This window comes from Anabas testudineus, chromosome 9 (genome assembly GCF_900324465.2).
Source record: "Anabas testudineus chromosome 9, fAnaTes1.2, whole genome shotgun sequence".
Lineage (NCBI taxonomy): Eukaryota > Metazoa > Chordata > Actinopteri > Anabantiformes > Anabantidae > Anabas > Anabas testudineus.
The window spans coordinates 15292890-15307939 of NC_046618.1; the positions used below are offsets into that span (position 1 = coordinate 15292890).

At 41.0% G+C, this 15050-nt stretch overlaps 2 protein-coding genes across 2 annotated transcripts; both read right to left on the reverse strand.

The window, feature by feature from the left end:
* Positions 1–247: 247 nt before the first annotated feature.
* elovl7a (ELOVL fatty acid elongase 7a) lies at positions 248–4112 on the reverse strand. The gene is made up of 8 exons (XM_026344056.1): positions 3985–4112; positions 2065–2153; positions 1744–1934; positions 1504–1584; positions 1336–1392; positions 1130–1235; positions 884–1020; positions 248–750 (listed from the first exon to the last, which is right to left on the reverse strand). Exons 1-8 carry the CDS (start codon positions 4047–4049, stop codon positions 502–504), a joined length of 975 nt encoding a protein of 324 aa, XP_026199841.1. The 5' UTR covers positions 4050–4112; the 3' UTR covers positions 248–501.
* An 828-nt stretch (positions 4113–4940) lies between these two features.
* On the reverse strand, positions 4941–14905 carry ercc8 (excision repair cross-complementation group 8). Its single transcript, XM_026343911.1, has 12 exons — positions 14541–14905; positions 13327–13422; positions 13149–13250; positions 12504–12627; positions 11339–11420; positions 10519–10587; positions 10334–10400; positions 9633–9736; positions 9179–9303; positions 7875–8072; positions 5846–5941; positions 4941–5306 (listed from the first exon to the last, which is right to left on the reverse strand). Exons 1-12 carry the CDS (start codon positions 14615–14617, stop codon positions 5241–5243), a joined length of 1206 nt encoding a protein of 401 aa, XP_026199696.1. The 5' UTR covers positions 14618–14905; the 3' UTR covers positions 4941–5240.
* Between the last annotated feature and the right edge of the window lie 145 nt (positions 14906–15050).

A 15050-nucleotide genomic window follows, 5' to 3' on the forward strand; every position in this document is an offset into this window, starting at 1 on the left:
AGAGAAGTGGGCGTGCACATGAACTCCATTCTGTACACATACAATGATAACCTGAACGGGACATGAACGTAAACAAGCATTTTGTAAATTATCAACCGAGAACAGTCATTTTGTGAATGAAGTGAAATAAACCTGAAACTTTTCAACACACCGCTACATGAGGAGACCTGTTATGACAGACCTCTTACCATAGGTGAAGGTGAAGCCTATGATAAGCCAGTGACCAGTGGAGAATTTTGACGCTTCGTTTTTTTTTTGTTTGTTTTTTTCTTACTGTAGCAGAACAATTACCAATAATTGGGTGTTTCCATGGCAGAACTTGGACTTTACCTTCAATGTAAATAAAACTGTTATGCTTTGGTCAAAATTTAAGGATCGTCTTTCGCAGTTGCAAGTAGAAAAGCAATCAAAAATACAGTCCAAACAAATTGGGGTTTAATCGCAGACTACCACAGTGGTTTGCTTACGTAAATGAGGTCTACCCCGAAAACGAGTCCTGCGTCACTCATCTTTTTCATGACTGGCGTTTCCATTCATAACTCCGTTGGTGTGGTGTGACCATGTCTGGGCCTGCAGCACTTTAGGCAGCCTCTTGCCTTTGGTGTAGGCATGGTACCAGAAGTTGAGGAACAGGAACCAGAAAATCAGGCCGTACGAGGCGACGATGTAGATGAAGATGGGGAACCGGTAGAAGCAGTCCTTTATGAAGAAATACTGAGAGATGTGGCTGGTTACCATAACAAACTGGATCTGGGGAGCAAAAAAGAAAAACAAAAAAACATAAGAGGCAAAGTTGACTTCTACTGCCATGAGGTTACGAGGTTCACATTTAAAAACAAGAAGAGGGAACAAAAGCAGTCTTTAATTACACTATTTAACATACCAGCTGGATTGTAGTGAGGTATTTCTTCCACCACAGGTACTTCTGGTAGTTGGGGCCCATTGCAGTCAGACCGTAGTATGAATACATGATGACATGGACGACACAGTTGAGCAGAGCATGGAATGTCCCCATACCACCTGAAATAGGGAGCGAACCGGGAATGGTGTCAGAAAAATATCTAAATAAATCTGTATCGTATGGAAAATACTGCTTGTACTGAGGGAGGAGAGGGGAGGAGAGCTCTACCTGGAGAAAAGCGAACACCGAACCACCAGGTGAATGGCATGATGGAATGATGATAGACGTGAAGAAACGTCACCTGGCTGTTCTTCTTTCTCAGGACAAAGAAAATCTGGGAGAAGGAAGAATTTGAATTTTTAAAAACTTTTAACCATTTATTCAGTGTGATGAAGTCCAACAGCTTTAGTTTTGATTTAATCTCTGTCACTTACTGTGTCCAACATCTCGATGAACTTGGAGAAGTAGTAAAGCCAGCACGTTGCTGCCATCTAGAGGGAACAGAGAACATTTCAGTACTGGTTCCAAAAAGAGTTGATTTTCCACCACGTTAGGCACCATGATTGAGTCAGTGCTGCTCAGTCTGTACGGGGACATCTTACCCTCATAGCCTGTGGTGAATCGGAGTAATCCACTGGGTCGCAGCGAAAAGTGTACCCTGTTCCCCATCCTGACATCACAAACTGAAGAGGAGAACAGTGAAAACTTCAGTTAGTGATGTATCAATAGTACAATGTCAAAGGTGTACTAAAATTATACTGCCTCTGTCAGCACTCTTCATGAAAGCAGGTTATGCACAGCTATGCTACAAGACTACAATAGCTGAAGACAAGAGGATTCACCTCATAGCACATGTAGAGGGAGAGAGCCACCACACTGAAATTGTAGACAATGAGAACTCCTTTGAGATCAAAGGCTTTGCGGTTCTCCATGATCCGGGGCCCCAGTGACGTGACAAAGTAAATGTACGCTGCGATGATGATGGTTTGGGGAATGGGAGACGACATGAGCAACCACTTCTCCGTCCGTGTGTCTGCAACAAAAGCACAACGACAAGTTAGAGAGTGCCATGGTGTTATAGGCAGAAATAAAACCAAAACTTGTAAGAATCTCGTTAACATTTGAAATAATGGTTGGTCGTCTTTGAGCGTTTGAAGACTCACCTGCATTCTGGAAGAACTCATCGTAGATGAGTGCAGCTGATGACTTTATATTAAAAAATTCCATCCTCAGACCAAAAGCCTTACAAAATCTGAGGAAAAGAAAAAAAGGAGAACGTTAGATAAGTTATTTTGAACCACACAACCTCACTAGTAATCAACACCTGTTCAATACAGAACGTAAGGATCAAGCTGCAACCGAGTGTTCTCACGTTGAGGATCTGTTGCCTAACAGGAAGTACCTGCCCAAAGAGCCTGTGCAGTCGGCTTTTCAAAAAGGGAATAAATAGCCTGCACAAGCAAGTGTGACAGATCCAGTCACTGAAGCAGGCAGGGACACCATTGTTTCCTCCGCATGCAACTAGTATTTCATTTCAGGGTGGAAATTTAACATCTGATGAGGCCTGAACCACATTCAACCCATGAGATACAGGCAGCATGTGGCCATTTGTAAATATATTTTAGAACAGCACACAAAGACTGGACTTCATGATAAAAAAACAAAAGGAAACAGACAATGCAGCGTTCTTTGCTGCAGAGGCAGATAAAGCCGAGCGCGCACAGCAAGTACGATGAATAGAAGTCTGTGTCTCAGTTATCAGAGATGTAACGACAAGAGACGTGCACATGGCTACTGGAAAAAAATAATGTTATTCTGTTACAGTCTGAAGGACTCCTGACTCTTCTAAACTATCTTTTACAATTACAAAAACCTGCAGCAGAAAAAACAACTCTAACACTGTCTGGACAATTTTCTAATTCAACTATGGGATGACATGATCCATTTAGATCATGTCATCCATAAGACTTTAAACAATACATCATTTTATGAGCACTTGAAAGCATCAACTTGAAAGTGCTACTTATTCACTTTATTGAAAAATAATCTGTATTAATTAATACAGAACAAAGCTAGTTGAAGTCCTACTGACCCAACGGTAGCAGTTCATGTGTGAATTCTCTAAGACGCTCTCAATGTGTAAAGAGGTTTTGGATTTAAATGGTCAATCCAGGTTTCATTTAGGTAAAAGTTCATCACAACTTGCTCAACAGGTTTATCGTGCCTGTAGAATGGGAAATATGCCAAAGGAAACTTGAACAAGTTACCCTGACAAACCAGAATTCAAACCAAATCTTGGCACTCCATAGGGTATACTGTTTAGTTCCATTAGTGTGGAGCTATGAGGAAACTACTAATGATCAGAGTATACAGGTCTGACTGAAGGCAGTGAGAACATAAACAGGACAAGGTGGAAGTCAAGGTGGAAACACTGCAGCAGACTGATGAAGACGTTCAGACACGCCTTGAAACGCCAATTAACGCCAGTGTCAGGGATCCTGATGTAAAAGCTGATACTCCCGAGACACACCTCCAGTGTGCGGACATTTAAAAGCCTCAAACGTCAACGCCAAGAGTTCACACACACACACACACACACACACAAGTTTGTAGTTGAGAAAAACGTGATGATAAAGTCTGATCCGACTCTGAAACTGCTCAATAATCGAGAGGGATTTTTTTTTTTTTTTTTTATATAATAAAAATATTCGTTCTCTGAGCTAAAGAATAAAACACGCAGCGTTTTCTCATCCTGACAAACTGGAATTTCACTTTCTGAAAAACGTGTCCTCGAATCACAGACAATCAGAGTCCATCAAGGGGGGTCGGAGGCTTTAAGAGTTTAAAGCCACAACAGCCAAACCAAAAGCGCAACACTCCGAGGGATTCGCTTGTTGTTAGGACCGTGTGTGATCATTGTGAACACCCGCTTCACTGGAGTCATCGACAAGCTGAGATGATGAGGAGCAGGTGCCGCACCTGACGACACACCCGCCCACCACAGGTGCGCTCCTGCGTCGACGTGTGGCCTGTGCGTAACTGGGACTTGTTGCAACATTTCAAACTAAGGTTAAATCACGAACCTTTCGCGCTGGCGCCGCTGATGCCGATCAATGAAGCTCCCTCGTGTTCCGGCTTCGTGTATCATCCACCGCCGCCGCCGTCGCCGACTCACCTGCAGCTCTCCACCAGGTGCGTTCCGCCGTGCCGCGCGCTCTGCCGTGCGCTCGCTCTTTATGGCGGCCGCGCCGGGGGGCGGGGTGCGCGCTCCGTCCGCGCCCCTCGCTCCCTGATTGGCCCGCTTGTGGTCCAGCCAGGTCAGAGCCATTCTCCAGCGATGGCTCATCGAAACGACGCCGCGATTTTGCAACGAGGCTGTTCGTCTACTCCAGGAGTAACTGGTTTCACAAGGGGGGGGGGGGGGTGATTAGCAGCTTTACTATATTTCCGATTACCTCCCTGCAGCCACAATAAGGCTACGCCAGGTGAAGCAAAGAAGATGGCTAAGATCCCATAATAAAGAAATAAACAAACTAACAACCTCAAATACTACATATAATTCAATACACTTAGTTTGGGAAAGTATCCCAGTTATAAATTATTGGAACTTGTTTACAGTAAGTGGATTCATGTATAAGTTGTAAAAAGATAATAATCACTGTAAGTGTTTAGTTTTGGGTCAGTGACTGACAAGAGGAATGATTTCCAGGTGTTTCCATTTTAACAAAGCCTCCAAGTAAAGTGTGGTGTGGTGTGGGGCGGGACAGAAAGAGGGGGTTTTCAATCTCTCTCCTCTCTCCTAGTTTCAGCAAGAGCTGATAACAAAAACTGTAGATCTCTGAGTGCCTGTTTTCACTCCCATGAAAAGATTACGGTCTCTTCTCAACTCATCTGCACAATCGTAGCATCTTGAAAGACTGGCCCCACATGTGTTTAAAAGGACCCTTTCACCAGAAGCTTCCATGCATAATCCATACACTTAACGATAGCATCGTGACAAAATGACTGAAATGACAGCTTATAATTTGCATAAACAATCCTTTAATAAAAAAAAAAACATAATGGATTTACACTTAAATGACAAATAGTAATAAACAATGACAATACCATATCAAAAAACAAACATCATTCAAAACCTTGTGTGTTTCTGTGTGTGTATACAGTCAGACAATCATTTACACATACCATTTTAATTATAAGGCCTTTGTCCGCCAATCACGAAACAGGTGAGATTTCCCTAAACCTATAATTATCCACACAGGTGTCCCTGAACCACTCATGTTTTTCTTTTTGACAAGTAGAAGGCCACCGCTTCGTCCACACAAACAAAACACCAGCGTCAATCTTCATCACTGCTCCACGTGTCCTGAAAGGCCGGGTTCACTGACGACTGGCCAGCAGCACTCTGTCAGGAACGAAAAGACATTCAGCTTAACATATCAAAACTGAATCAAACATATTCCTCTTTAAAAAGAATAAACGATTACATATTACAACAATTACAACCATATATGGGCACTGTAGGAAAAAAGGCACACAGGTAACCATGCATCTCTGTCAAGTTTGCCCTGACAACTATTTGTACATGACTGATCACAACTATCACTGAGTTCATCTGATAAATGTAAAAACCAGCTAAACTGGAAAAAGGGCAACTGAGAGAGAACTGCTGAACACAGAAATCGTGGGAGATGACAGAGTGGATCACAGGTGTGTTTCTAAATGTGTACATCACTATGCATCAAGTAACACTGAGGAGTCATAACTGAAATTCCTTTGATGATGCACCACTTATCTCTCATCTCACTGCTGCCATAACAGCAAAAGGAAAGTTTAAAAGATGTTGATTAAGCAGTATGTAAGCACGCAGTGTTACATGATTTTACAAATTCTCCCAATATTCTTTCCCTTCCTTCTACTGTTTCTGGTCGTTGTGGATTGTACCTTATTTGTACAGGCAGACTCTTCTTCCACATCTGAGGTGCGAAGGACAGGAACCCATGCTAGGATGTTACAGTCTTTACCTCCACTATACAGCTCCTACACAAAAAGGAAAAGAGCAGGGACAACTCAGCTCAGACAGGAAATGAAAAAGATCCGTTGGTGCAGCTTAACCTTCACCTGAATGCACATCCAAACAACGACTTTAGCACCAGCAGAAAACCTGCCTTACAAATAAGAATGGGACCAAGAGAAGAATCATTTAGTTCAAAATTTTCCATGCAACACAAGTAAACCCTTGGTTTTTAGGACAATATGTCCTTTTCCTTGAACTCCCTACAGTGACAAGCTGCTGAACTACATTCTTAAGACCATAATACACACAAAACCTTTGTGTCACACCATGAATTACCTCATAGCAAGGGCGTGGGTTGGGCATCCCTCTGCATTTGCGATGATTATGTAAAACTAGAGTTGAATTATCTCAAATTATTAATCTCAAAACAAAGGTATGCTACTGATGCCTGGGTTAAGATAGGAAAGTGAAAACAGATAACATTTGCATGGAAAGACACAAGTAAACAAGCATACTGATCAACTTTTGTCTTTCAATAGCTTTATTGTTGGATTTGCTGAGGAAGTCTGTGCAGCAATCCAATACAAAAGACCTTCTGTAACACTCACTGTGCCTGCAGCTGTAGTTTGTGGTGCTGCTGCATTGTACTGTGCTATACAAACAAGTATTTCTGTTTATTTTGTATATAAATAAGGCCAAGAAGCATCTTTCTGTGTCATGCAGTGCAGTTCAGCAGCAGCACAAAGTGCAGCTTCGAAAATGAGAGTCGCTGCCTTGAAAAGACATTTTCTTCAGATGTTCCTGATATATTATGTTGACAAGAATGTGATGGACGTTGACCTTTGACCCCAGTCAGTTCATCCTTAAGTGGATGTTTGTGCAAGTTTATAAGAAAATTCTAGATATTCCATTCATGAGAATGAGAAGTATGTAGAGACAGACAGACAGACAACCTGAACACGTAATGCCTCTGGCAACAGCTGTCGTCGACTTAAAGCTGGATTTGGCACATTGCTGTGTCCACTGTTAAACCAGCAATACAATGAAACTTGTGTTATTTTTAGAAAGAAATCTTAAGTTTGTTTGGTTTGTTTAGTAATTATCTCATACGCCTACTGATATTGGAATGATTAAACCTGTGCAGGACAATTAGTATTAAAAATAAAATGCTGTTTGGCAAAAATGTGTTCTACTGTGCATACGTTCCATTTTACAACATGAAACCTTAGAAACAAATGTATAGATGCTGGCAGCTCTCCTCACCTTTATTAGACCTTGCTAGACCATCTTATATAATGTTTTTTATTCAATTAAATTGCAAAAACACATGAATAAAATTGATAACTGTACTATTTTTTTAATACATACTGCAAATACTTGGAGTGTTGGGGAGTAAAAAAATGCCACAAAGAAGGCACCAACACCACAGTGTTGTTTTCTGACAATCCTGTTTGTCAATCCTCAAATATTATAAAGCACAAACAGCCTATTGTGTATCACAGATAATGGTGAAACTACAGTAATTGCAGCAATCGATAGCATTACCTTTGTTCTAATAATTCCTTCGTCACGTGACTTAAAGCAATCCAGTGCCACAGTCAACACATCAGGTGAGAACAGTCCACAGGACACCTGTATTTGCATTGATAATAGCTCAGTATAGCTCAGGAAATGTTGACTTTACTGTGTCATTTGGGATCGCCATGGTGATTGCAAATTTCTAATAGCACTTACTGCACTAACGTCACTGCAACAGTTTGAGATAACATAGAAAGACGATGGAATGGAAGAGAAATGGACCTGAATCCTCTATGCACACAGGAGCCTAAACTAAACTGGCAGAACAAACAGAACAGAGCAGATGGAAACACAAATGACGGCAGGAGTGCAGATACTGTACAGGGGTGTACTGGCAAGATGGAGAAACAGTCTCGACCTGGGCCTTTTGTGTCTCACCTGGTAGTCTGGGTGGAACGCGCAGCAGTCAACATTGTTATAGTGGCCCCTGAGCATAGTGACCAGCGCTCCTGTGTGGAGGGCGTACACTGCCACTGAGCTGCCACATGGCACAAACACAAACTCTGGGCTGCAGCCGCGTGACACTGTAAACTGTAACCTTTTACGACTCTCATTGCAGACCTTGCCATAATTCACCTGAGGGACAAAAGAGTAAAGGGACACAAGGTTGAGGAGAAAGGTGTATAGAAGTCTGAATATACTGAACAGAGCTACAAAAGACTTTTTAATGCTACATGGGAAAATGACAGCAACAGTAGATCTAACAGACACTCTTAATTAAGGTTTAATTTTTCATTAGAATAATAGCACAGCAGGAGACAGCAGGAATCATCCTAAGACTTCTAAAACTGAACCGAGGGCATAAAACACCACTTTTAATTTTTTTCCAAAACTATTTAAGATTTGGAATTTTAATAGCATAATTTCTGTCAGCGTAAGACTTTGTAGAGACCCTGAAATAGTAGCAGTAATATAAACAATGGACTTCACCTTGATGGTATTGAACTCATCAGTCAATTCATGTCTGTGAAACAGATTTCAGCTGTGTAATCTATTCCTTTCACGTCCAACGTATGGGTACCCAAATCTCCACTAGATCATGTAAAGACAAACTCTGGTCTTTACCCAGGGGAGAGGGTAATCTAACCTTTAAACCAGTACAGTAGTTGTCTAAAGCTTCAAGATGGAAAAATGCCCACCATGGCAACTGCAGCATGATGCAGCAGAAGGAGACTGTGATAATAGCAATAGTATAATTTACCAAGTCTTAATGCTGTAAGTATGTTTCTGTGGCACAAGGTTCAAGATGGGACTGGATACGCCAGCTTTACTGTTTTGTTTTGTATTTGTGTTTTTTTACTTAAATCAAGGCTACAAAGCAAAGTTTTCTTGGCTTCATCTGTGCAAAAACAACTATTCGTGCTACTTGTCACGCTCTGACTGATCTGATTTCTCTTTTGAGTTTATATTAATATAAATTAGTAAGATAGTCTGTCCTGAAGACCCTGGATTAACTGTGATGTACACAAGGCTGTTGAATTAAGTTAAGGGTAGCTGACTGTTGATGTGGGTTCCTAGTGAGCCCACCAACAACAGTAACTGTCGGATATTTAGTATTTTTATTCACTTGTTCACACTTCTTTTACAAACTGGTTAGCGAAAGGAAAGTGAAACATGTCAAACTGTTGCATCTATATTTTTGTGTTAATCAGGTAGGCTCGCCATCATACCAAACACCTTACCAGTGTGTTTTCCCCAGTGGCACTATTCCATAGTCTCATACGGTCATCTGTGCCGGCAGTGAGGAGGAACAAGCCATCACTGGTGAAGCAAAGGCCGTTCACTCTGCCATTATGGGCTGTGTTGACTGGTTAGAAACAAATAAGTCATGGTATTTCTCATCTATGTCCTCCTGCATCAGGGTTACTGTCCTACACTACATGTTTTTTTGTACTTACACACATCTCATCAAAAGCATGCTCTAAGTGTATTTGTTGCTAAAACATTTTCTCCCCTGTTTTACACAAAAGTATTGAAATAACCTGGTTTAATTATAACCTGGTTTCTTCTAGAAGGTATTTTATAGCCTTCATATTTTCTTTTTCACTACATAAGGGCTGAAAACCAAATTCCTACAGTCAGTATAGAAGATGTAAATTCTAGTGGACAAGTAGGAGAAATGAGAGATAACAGTACCTGCCTCAGAGGAGGCTTTTGACTTGTCTCCATTGTGCTGGTCCAGAGTGAAGAGACTACCAGAAGCCCGACGCACATCCCATACTTTCACCTTGCTGTCTGCACTTAGAAAGTAAAATTGGGGAATTATCTGTTTTACTCTCTCATTTTAATGATATTAGAAATGAACTGAATGACCCACTAGCTGAAGCAATATAGTGATTTATAGACACATTACATGCAGATAGATGAGCTTCCTCTAGTATAAACTAGTGTTTGTTTATAAAGGTCGGCTTTCTGTGGGGAATTAAAATGCTTCTCCGTCATAGAATATTTCACACTTTTCTTTGCGCCTCTCTGTGCCAGTTGTTTTCAAAATCACTTACTGTCCACAGGGACAGCAGCATAGTGATCCCAATGGGTTAATTAGCAGGTCTAATGTAGCATAAAACAGGTGGGGACTGTATCTACCATATGCTTAATTGACAGGGCTACTTGAGTGCCACAGTTCCTATCTACTACCAATGTGGCCATTATCCTTGACTCAGAGTTGCAATGTGGCCAGATGGCTGGGAACTGAGATGACAAGAACTGCTGGGACACAACATGGTGGGGACTGTCCTGTACCTGGCATTATACTTTGATGTGGCTCTGAGGGCAAACTAGGTAATGGTTTCAGAGGCTGAATCTGTACAGAAAGTCTGGCAGTTAACAATGCTTACCTGGCAGTAGCCAAGATGTGCTCATATCTGGGCGACCACTGTACAGACAGGACCTCTGCTCTGTGGCCTGGATGGAGAAATAAGTTATTTTTTATCACTAGGCAGTGTGTGGGTGCAACTATACATACATATATGTGTATGTGGCAAAACTGGGAGGACAATTATTTGTGTTCTCAGCCACTAACCCTGAAGAACGTGAATCCGTGAACCAGACTTCAGGTCACACAACTGGATTTTAGGGTTTTTTGTGCCAACTGAAAACACAGAGACAAAGTACCAAACCATTATTTCTTCTTTTAAAACAATGAAAAAGCAGATAAGAGGCGGTAAATGCACACTGATACTAACTTCTGACAAACATGAGCAAACACACCCAGCATGTATATATGGGAGGAGGGAAGAGAACAGAGACAGAACAAAAAAAGCTAATTAGATTGCTAAAATAAAAATGGCTTGAATTATACTAAAGAAAAGATTAAAAAAAAGACAACTTCAAGAATGTTTGCAACCTGTTTGAGGTTGAAAAGAATACATTAAAGAAAACAAAAAAACAAACAGACACTGTGCCCCTGGATCAGAAACAGGCGTGTCAACACACTGTGTTTCTTCTAACAGGGAGCACCTGTGTGCACATCTATGAAGACATGCTCAGCAGGCATGAGAAACCTGTTGGTCCTGCTGGGTGATATGGCGTGGTAGCACCTAGATTCCTACAATGGAATCTAGGTGCTACCACATAGAAGTCTGTCTTTGTCTTGAGCAGTTTCAAACACACTTCACTCCCTTCTAGTACATGTCACTTTATAATGTGGGGTTAAAGGTAGGGTGCTACGTAGCGTGTCTGCTATTGGGAAACATGTAGGACTTGCCATGTGGTTCATGGAGACGCACATGGCAACTGACTTTTAGGTTGAGTTTTACCACACATTGAAAGACGTTCCAGCAGACACTCCAGCTTGTCTGTTCTGCGACACTGATCAGTAAAAATTGTGACCTCGAACACACCTGCGATGAGACTGTGTTTCCTGGCGATGGGGGAGAGGTGATGGCTGTAGACATTACCCTCAAACTCAAAGACCTCAGCAGGCTAAAGAATGACAAAGAGAGAGAAAGAGAGGTAGATGGACGCACAGACATCGTTAGTCTGCTATTTTAGAAAATCAGCTGTATCTATTTTATGTTTAGCTGTGTTTGTAATCTAAACATATTCATTTTATGATAAAATATACAACTATGTCCCTAAATAAAGGCACGGCCTTAATGTTCTATTGTGGCCCACAGCTGAGGGAAGGAGCACAGAGCTCAGAGCTGAGAAGGCAGCTCACCCAAGCAGTAGTGGCGGTTACAATGCAAATTCTTCAGCAAATATAAAAAGCCTCTCTGTGCCCCATCTGTCAGTGTGTGCCAGTACCGGCAGGGACTCAGCCAATGGGCACACACAAACAGAAGAGGTCCTGTTTGCATAAAAAAAAACCTCACATACACATACACTAGAGCACAATAATATGCAGTACACATTAATGTGCAAATACACAACCACAATAAATAATTTAATAGATATGTGAAAGAGAGAGAGAGTGTGTGTGTGTATGTGTGTGTGTGGTTGAGACAGAGACACTGAAACACACAAACAACAAAAACAAATGAAAGGTCGGTGGGTTCTTTTCTGTCCCTTTCCTGACCTTTTGAGGTAACCGTGATGCCAGTGTAACTCTAGCACAGCTCGGGGCCTGCCATATGGGACTATGTGGCACAGAAAGGTAGAAAGCGTGAAGCAGAAAATAAGAAAGAGAGGGTAAGAGATAGTGATAAGAGCAAAAAAAGGGTGGAAAGATGGTGGAGCTATAAAAAACGCCAATGAACAAATGTCCAACGTGCACTGAGATACCTGCTTATTAGAGTAATTCATGCAATTTAATGCAATGCAACCAACCTGAACCAATTTTTTAACATGAATATTTTGACACGGTATTACTCGGTAACTGAGTACACTGGACTGCATTATGTTTCAAGGTACTTCTAACTTTGTCCATCACAGCTGTATAAACCGATACACAGAGGAACTAATTGTACAGATGTACTATCACAGTAACTCACTGTTTATCTCATTTCATTGAATGTACTTTAATAGGCTTATACAAACAGAAAAGATACTGACAGATTGCCTTACCTTCAGTGTTTCAGTGTCCCAGACTTTCACAGTCTTGTCAAAGGAACTGGAGACAAACATGCCTGTGTCATAAGGATACCACTGAACTGTCTCAACACTGAATTTGTGGACATACCGGCTAGACCTGCATAAAATAAAAACATAGATTAGCAGTAATTTTATACTTACTATACTTTATAAAAACACAGCAGATACACTCACACACTCTGTTCTGGTCTGGTCTATGCATTACAGTAAATTGAGGTATTCTCAAATGTTAAATTATGAATTAATTTGCTAATTATGAAGCTAAATTCAAACTGTGTGTCACAGTGTCAGTTTCTCCAATAGCCCGGTCCAGTCATGTGCTTTCACGATAAGTGTTGCGTGAAGCAAAAACAAATAAATTCTGATTTGACCATTCAGACTGAGGTCACATCATCAAATTAGACATGCATCAGATTCCAGTTCATCACTGGACAGGTTTTTATGCTCACATTGTTGTTAAACAGACCAGAGGAAGCATTTGTTAGTAAATATCAAAAAGAAGTGGCTTCCGGCTCCTCACTTTTATGAACAGTATGCTGCATACCTGCAAGACAGCAGAGAATCACAATAGAATGCTGCCCTCTAGTGGACAAAATTAGTAAATGGTGTAACGTTCACCTGCCTACAGTGCACATCGCCTTGCAGGTGTATTGTGGTTTCCCTCCGTAGTTCTCCAGGTCATAGATAACAATCACTCCATCTGCACCTCCGGACAACATGCTAAAGAACAGAAAATATTAACTTTAAATTGCTAAATGACTTTTATCTGAGGTCTGTAAATTAGTCTTCGACTTACTATCTGCCCTCTATTGCTTCAATGTCTATGGTGTTGATGCCATTTCCATGAATTCGTTCCACATCTCTGTCAGGATTCAACTGCAGACCAAGGACTCTATAACATACAGAAAGAGGAAGAAATCTGCATGATGAAGCCTGTAACTGACTCACATAGATTAAATATGAGACTAAATAAACCTTAAATAAAAAAGAAAAGGAAAAATGGAAAAAGGTGAATTGCATTTACATACACCATCAACAGAAAGTCATGAATACTACTGTGCAAAGGTTTTATGTACGTCTGCAATAGTTCTATGAACTTCATACACAGACGTCTAGATTCTTATCCATCACACAGTACCATCAGGAAGGCATCCGATCTGTACCAAATTCCTATTGCAGCATGGCAACAACATTAAACAGCGGCAGTGTCACAAAGATCAGTGTCACAAAGATCGCTAACAAAAAGAAGGAAATCTGCAACAGATGGTTTGGCACCGTTAGAGCCCTGATCTCAACATCATCTACTCAGTCAGGGATTATATGTACAGACAGGAGACACTGAGACAGCCTAATCCACAGAACGACTGTAGCAAATCCTCCAAGATGCATGGAACTACGGGTAGCTGATATAGACTTAAGACTATATAAAAATATTTTCAAATGTTTTCTCAGTAACAATATAAATGACAGTATGTCAATGATAATATGTCTTCTATGTGGGAGACTGGCTGTGGAGAAATTGTTATGATGTATCGTGCAACAATCCTACTAAGAACAACTCTCCTGCCAAATATGCCTTGAAAGATCTGTGCTAATTTAAAGTCAAAAGATGTTGAGATCAATCTTGACTTGATTTGGACTTTATGTTTACTATCAGAATGTTTTAGAAATAAAGAGTATACTAATATATCCTTTTTTTAAAACATCCTTAGTTGACTTTTAGCGTACAGAACTGTGTGTAAATCATTTTGGGGTATTTACTATGTGAGGAAACAGTAATTGTGTCCAACACTATGTCACTGTATTTAAATGTATGTAGCATTCATAACGTGCATTTCACACATGCAGTATTTAAATAGCAACCACACCTAAATTACACAAATGCAATTTAAGATTCCTTGTTAGTGGACTTCTTTATTAAGATCTTGAAGAACTCCTACATCAACACGTCGCCTTCCTCCTCCTGAACGTGTCCTCCGTAGCTGAGCTAACTCGTTTTCTCTCTCTCACCTTCTGGTTGATTCTGCACGTCTCAGTCGCAGAGGGTCGTCCAGACCAGCCTGCCGTGCTGTCAAAAACCCCAACATTGCTTTGAGTTGGACAGAAACCGACTTTAATACAAGAGCAGGGTTGGTATTTAACCTATGCTACTGTTAGCCAACCAAGCTCAAAAGCTAGCATGTTACAATAACGTGAGCTTTTAATCCAAGCGGAAACTGTGCGTCCAACAAAGCATTGTCTTGCACCCAAAACGCCACAATAGTTAAATGCGCCATTGGAATGCTTTCATGCCACTTCTTTTATTATTTATTCTTCATTGTACAACATATTCGACTAGCTACGTATCAAGTCAACACAATAGGCGGCCATGATGGAACGCAATAGCAATTCCAATGACGGAGTCGATGATTGGCTGGTCAAGTGTAGTCGTCCAATCACGAAGCGGTTTGTTGACTCCATTCCTAAACCGCAAGCGCTGTGCGTAAACAACGAAGTGAGAGGACACACGGCTGCGAAATA